The 6218-nt window shown below is 42.9% G+C and overlaps 2 protein-coding genes across 3 annotated transcripts in view; one reads left to right on the top strand and one right to left on the bottom strand.

The window, feature by feature from the left end:
- CBR4 (carbonyl reductase 4) overlaps positions 1 to 6218 on the bottom strand; it is a 133928-nt gene that overhangs the window by 29622 nt on the left and 98088 nt on the right. The gene's annotated exons all lie outside the window — the stretch shown is intronic.
- Positions 1 to 6218, top strand: part of PALLD (palladin, cytoskeletal associated protein) — an 86433-nt gene that overhangs the window by 44697 nt on the left and 35518 nt on the right. Inside the window, exon 1 of one of the 2 annotated variants that reach the window (XM_019798526.2) lies at positions 7 to 294. The exons of the other annotated variant lie outside the window; for it this stretch is intronic. Coding sequence (XP_019654085.2) covers positions 86 to 294 — 209 coding nt within the window. The 5' untranslated portion in view covers positions 7 to 85. Of the gene's footprint in view, positions 1 to 6; positions 295 to 6218 lie in introns of those variants that run through there. 2 annotated transcript variants of the gene reach the window in all.

Below are 6218 nucleotides of genomic sequence, written 5' to 3'. Positions count from 1 at the left end.
GCAGCCCTTCGGCGCCGAGCCCGAGGCTCCGTGGTGCCCGTCCTCGCCGTCGCCCCCGCCGCCGCCGCCCCCGGTCTTCAGCCCCATGACGGCCTTCCCGGTGCCCGACGTGTTCCCGCTGCCGCCGCCGCCGCCCCCGCTCCCCAGCGCGGCCCCGGCTTCCCTGTGCGCCTCGCCCACGGCCCGCTTCGGCCACAGCCAGACGCCCGCGGCCTTCCTCAGCGCCCTGCTGCCCTCGCAGCCCCCGCCGGTGGTCGTCAACGCCCTGGGCCTGCCCAAGGGCGTCACCCCCGCGTGAGTGTCAGCCGCACGCCTCCGCTGCCCGCCCCACACACCCCTACCCTAGCGCGCCCACTAATCCACAGCCCAGGGCTAGCGCTGTACCGTTTCCGCGTCTTTCCTTCCGTCCTGTTTTCTTATCACGACACCTTTACCGAACTATTCTTGCTCAGCTACTTTACCGTTACCAAGACCGGTACTTTCTCTTCTGCATTAAACAGTGTTAAGACTCTCATCAGAAACCATCACGGTGTACACAGGGCTCCTAAGAATGTGGAAGAGAGTGGCGCTAGTTACCACGTAGAGCATCGTGCTGAGCGGTTCACGGTTGCTCCCTCATTTGATACGCTCCTAAGAGGTGTCACGGCCCCACTTACAGCTGAGGATTCCCATAGGTGAAGAATTTGCCCAGGGTCCCATTAGCCACTCAACGGAGATTTGAATTCACTTCTGACTCCGAATCCATGCTCTTACCGACAAACCACGTATCTTAATATTTCAGATCAGTATTACAATAAGTGTGGAGGGGCTTGGTTATTAAGTATATGCTATTGTTTTTGAAATAGCTAAATTAACAGAATTAAAAAGTGCGCCTTTATATATATGTAGTCATTGGGCGGAGGGAAGAAAAACAGGTAAATGTGTTACCGATGCAAGTAAGTGAGCACGCGTGCAATCTAGTGAAGTGATGTGCCACTTCTGTCCTGCTAACAGTAATCTCTAGCTAGACTGTGTGGATCTTCTGTCTCAGTTTTTCTCTTTGTACTTGTCTTTCCTTATGTCACGATGATATGGCAGCCATCTGAAGTCTTTAAATAGAAAAATCTATGAGAATAAGATGACATCTACAAAAGTGCACTAAAGCCTTCAAAAGAAATCTATCATATAGGTGTTTGGCACATATTATTGATGACGAAAAGGCAGCATATACTCATTTTACTGAAGAGTTCAAAAACAAGTACCCATCAGCGAATGTCAAGCCATTTCCTACATCTCTGAAATAAACTCCAAAATCCTACTTCAGAGTCTCCCAGAATCCAAATATTGTTCAGAGACAAAAGAAGGAAATTCTACTAGAGAATAAAATGAAAAGACTTTAGAATTAGGTTATTTTCATTTATATGAAAAAGTTTCCCATTTGGGGATGTACTAACACCACATTAGAGATGAGCATTGCTGTGCTTGACTTTGACAGGCTGTACTGAGGACAAGCTGTATCAGTTAGCAATGTCTTGTTTCCTTAGGCACTTTCTAAATGTTGATTATGTGAATTCTATATTTGAATCTGGCTTCTTCTCAAATCTTTATTGGAAAAACCTCAAATGAATACATAAATAAGTAGAATAAAGGAGGAGAGTTTGTATAGTAATGTGATAATGGGCTTCTACTGAAAGTTGAGTGAGTCAGCTTGGCTGAGAAAACTTTTGTTTTTCTCCCCTACTTGTCGGTTTTCTTTTATTTGGCTTCTAGGAAACGAAGTATTCTCTTGCCACAAAGAAGCTAACTGTTAGATTCAAAAAGTGGGAGTTTGTTGCATGACACTGTTTTGTCCCTCTTACTAGGAAATGGCACCAAATCTTGCTTACCAGGAAGATAAGCACTTAACTGTGTAATCTTTCTCCTACTGAACAAGGACTAAACTATCAAAGATGTTGGGTCATCATACCTTTTATCATCTTAAGTAGAAACAGTAGTTTTTTTCTGATCTTTGAAATTCTCATAAGAATATATGTAGTTCTAAGAGCTTACTGCAAGTAATAGAAGCATTTATCTCTTATCTATGATAGTCATTAATTTTAGGGAGTAAAGCATTTTACAATTGTTACCATTAAAGAATCTAGCAGCTTCTGCCATTTCTTAAAAATTAATGGAGAAGTCATGCTAATTTTGTGGAATCTATGGAAAACTGTACCCAAAGATAGACACTGTGACACTAAAGATAAATGGCAATACAGGCTGCAGATTTTTAGCTCTATGCCAGTCCAGTAAGCCATCATTATGGTTACCCTTTTGTCTCCAAGGAATTTTCCTTTTGCTAAATCACACATACTTGAAACATTCATTCTTCCAGTTTGATACACGTGACTTTTGGAACATATTTCTCCTCTGGTATATTATGAGATTCCTCATTTGCGTTCTGAATTAAAAACAAGATGATAGCTATTTTTCTATCCTAATCCAATTGATTTGCCGAATGTCCCTGTTAGGGATGCCATGACTACAAATTATGGCATCCTTAAACTTGTAGGAACTGGCAAACTGTTGTCCAATCAGTCTTTTAAGTTACTTTCATTTATATTTCACTGTGAATTTGCGATTATGATAGCAAATTCAGTTCTACTTACATGTGTAATTTCTCTGGTTGATTGGTTTTGCTCTATTTGGCAAGTGCCAGTAAATAAATTGATTACACATGACTCAGTAAGTAGAAATATGTTGTTTTGTTTTGTTGCCTGCCTTGTTTTAGCAAAGTCTTAAATATAAATGTCACTTATCTCAGTTTTCTTAATCATCAGTGGCATTCTAGTTGTTTTATTCTGTTTGTATGTTTAGCATTGTCCTCGTTTTAATCTGGAAAAGGGTAGGCTGGTCATGCACTAAGTTTCAAATAGTCCATGAAGATAAGATTCTATTTCTCATGTGTCTGGGTAGCAGAGGTCAGACAGTCAGGGAGCAAAGGCCGTGGATGCCAGGGGTATACCAGCAGGTCAAGAAGGCCAATGACAGTAAGCTGCACTCAGACTCACAGCGACGCTCTTTGGTTGTTGGCTGACTGCAGTTTGGGGAACTTCTGCACAGCCAGTTCCCCCAGCGTCTGTCTTTCTTCCGACAGCTACATTCTTCCCCAGGGTGACCGGGGTCACTAGCAGCTTCTCAAAGCTGTTGATGGACACATGTGAAGTTGACTAAATCTTTCAGATGGGGGCAGTGAGGAGAAAACGTGCCTTAGAAGCCCGTTTGCACTTCAATAACATTCATGTGTTCTCCCCTCACAACTGCTGATAGTTAGTTTTACGGCTCCCCTTGCTGTCCCCTGTTCCTCTACACAGTAAAGCTCCTGCGAGGCGGTGGGAATGCAGAGGGTTGAGGAATGCCACCTAGGGGGAGTGCAGCGGCTGTGTCTCTTCTGGTCTCCCAGCGGCTGTAGCGAGCCTCCCCGTGAATCAGATCAGAACTGTCGCTGAGAACCAGGTTGGCACTGTAGTTTTTGGCCACCTTCACATTCTTAGAATCTGTCTAAGGGAGGGCCACATAGCCACAGTGCTACAATGTTTTATACTCTTAATTGCCTCTTTTGTATAAGTAGGCCTTGGTTTGAAATGTTATAAACCCGTCAGAAGGAACAGCATATGTTAATGAGAGCTTTTATATGGATGTATCCATGAGAGCGTTTATTCTGTAGGCACTCCACTCTTTACAGACATTACCTCATTGTCCCTATCTTTCTCCCTCATTTATAAGAAACAGGTAGGTGGGGACATTATCATCATTCTGCATTCAAGGTGAGAGTGCCAAGAGGCAAAGGGATTTTTCAGGGTTCTGGAATAAGCCTGAGCAAAGAGAGAGTCGCGTGACTTAGCCTGGGTGTACTGCCCAGGTTGATCTCAGATAAATCTGATATCTGCTACTTCTTGATCAAAGAAAACAGCTGCAGACCAACAAAACAGAATCCCCTAAGTCTTAAGGAAAAGTTTGTAAAGATTTATTTGTACTTGTACTAAGTCAAGACAGTGGTTAGATAGTAACTAACAGAAAAGACAAAAGCTGCATGGACTCTGCAGATATTATCTCCTCACTCCTGTCTTTCTCCCATCTTGCAGGACACAGCGAGGTGGGGGGCCTTGTCGTTCCCCGTCAAAGACAGAGGCCTGAAGGGGTTGCAGGCTTTCCCAGGGTCTTGTTATTGGGTTCACTAGTATCTTAGAGGATTGCCCAGAACGTTTCATCCAATCCCGGGCAACTATTTCCTGGCAAATTAGCAAGTCAGGTCTCGGGGGCTGCTGTGACTAATGATGATTCCACTGAAATGTCTGCCCAGGAACAGGTCAGAATCAGACCTGCTCATCTTGGATGGCTCTGTACCACGTAGTGCTACGGTGCACACACGTGTGTGAGTTTATTCTTTAGAGAAGCCAGAAGGTAATGTGCAGAGAACTGAATATATTTATAAAGGCATCTATTTTCCTTTAGGTATGAGCTCAGGTTATCCACTTGTACTCTAACACCTTTGGCTTCATAATAAAATTCAGTTAGAAAAAATAGAATTGATACATAAAAACTAAAGTTTGTGTATCTTGGGCTTTTTTATATATTAATTCATATATTACATTCTTGAATATGAGGGATTCCTAAATGCCAACATGTTAATGATTCTGCTTACTGTGGATTTCGTGGAATTTAGTTACTGTTAGATATCACTGAATATGAGAAGAGAATAAGAGGACTCTACGTAGTTAGAAAAAGTCTTTGATTGCTGGATAGGCACATCACCTCTTCAATCAGTGTCGTACTGTGGAGATCTGAGTTTCTGGAATACACTGACAAAACTGACCTAGAATGCTATATCAAGGGCAGGATGCTTTCAAGATTATTCAGTAGCCAAGAAAAGAAAGAAAGAAAACCTCCTAGGATTTGGTGGGGTTGCATCTGGAAGATTTTACCTTCCAGATGCATGTGTATATGCTTAAGATGTTTTTACCCCCCAACCACATGAATATTATTTTAAAATGGTAAGTGACTTACTGTTGAAGCTAGAGTAAACAGGTCAGTAATATATTCTGCAGAGTTGGGCCGAACTGTGTATACACTGAAGTATTTATATTCAGTGTGGGAGGCTTGTATGAACTGTTTACTGCTTAAGATCTGCTTCTGAGTAGGGGTTTTTGTGAAGGGTTCTGGTTTTAGTAACAGTTTACTTTGAATAAGCATTTAAGCATTTTTATTTTTAATTGTACAAACCATTATGAAAGGAGATCATCTCTTTGTCACCATGTACTCTTTTTAAAATTTCCTAATGAGTTGTTGCTCTTCATTTATCAACAGTGGTGCCACTGGGGAGAGGCAGCCGCTGCCGTTTTACGTTACATTCCAACAAGGCATGAGTTTTATAGGGACACAAACTCAGAGCCAAAACTTAGCCTCGAAAACCTAGAACTGTTTTTCTTTTCTGTTGCCTCCACCACAAAAGCATACTCCACTTTGGTTTCTACTTTAACATTATATACTAACTCTACGCTCAGTGTTAACACAGTTGCTTGAAGTGTTTTCTGAATTACGTTAATCCAAATGAGAAACTCTGAAAAAAAAAGGTTCCATAGTAAAACAAGGGTGAGAAGTACTGTATCCTGGGTTCACGATGCCCTGGTGACCCTGCCAGGCTCATGCAGCGCCTAGCTGTCCCTGTAGGTCTTCACACTGTCACTTAGGCCTCAGAGGTGGAGTCACCCCCTCAGACCTGTGATTGACCGCACTGTGCAATACAGCCATCCATTCACACTCCCGTCCCTTTGCGGCACTTACCACCTTCCTGCTGTGTCCCTCCTGCCACCCTTTTATTTCCCGTCTCTGCCATCCCCACCATAGAATATAATTTTTCTAAATACAGTCACTTAGTTTTGTTCAACATTGTATTCCGAGCACCTAGAACAGAACTGAACACTGAGAAGCCAATCAATAAAGGTTATTTGCACCTTTTTGGAAACCAGTCAAGAGTTCTTGGCATCTTTTTAAACTCCTTTCCCGCTTTCATTCTGTTCCCCTCAGCCAGTTTCATCTCCCTGATTCGCTTCCGTACTGGACAGTTTCCGTTGGCCCCTCCAGAGACACCCTTAGTGTGCCAGGCACTGATCCAAGTGCTTAACATGTAGCAAGCTCCTGTCATTTTCCTAGTAATCCTATGAGAGATATGCTGTACTACCCACATTTTACACTTTACAGAG

Source organism: Ailuropoda melanoleuca, chromosome 5 (assembly GCF_002007445.2).
Source record: "Ailuropoda melanoleuca isolate Jingjing chromosome 5, ASM200744v2, whole genome shotgun sequence".
Lineage (NCBI taxonomy): Eukaryota > Metazoa > Chordata > Mammalia > Carnivora > Ursidae > Ailuropoda > Ailuropoda melanoleuca.
This window is presented reverse-complemented; position numbering and strand designations above follow the sequence as displayed.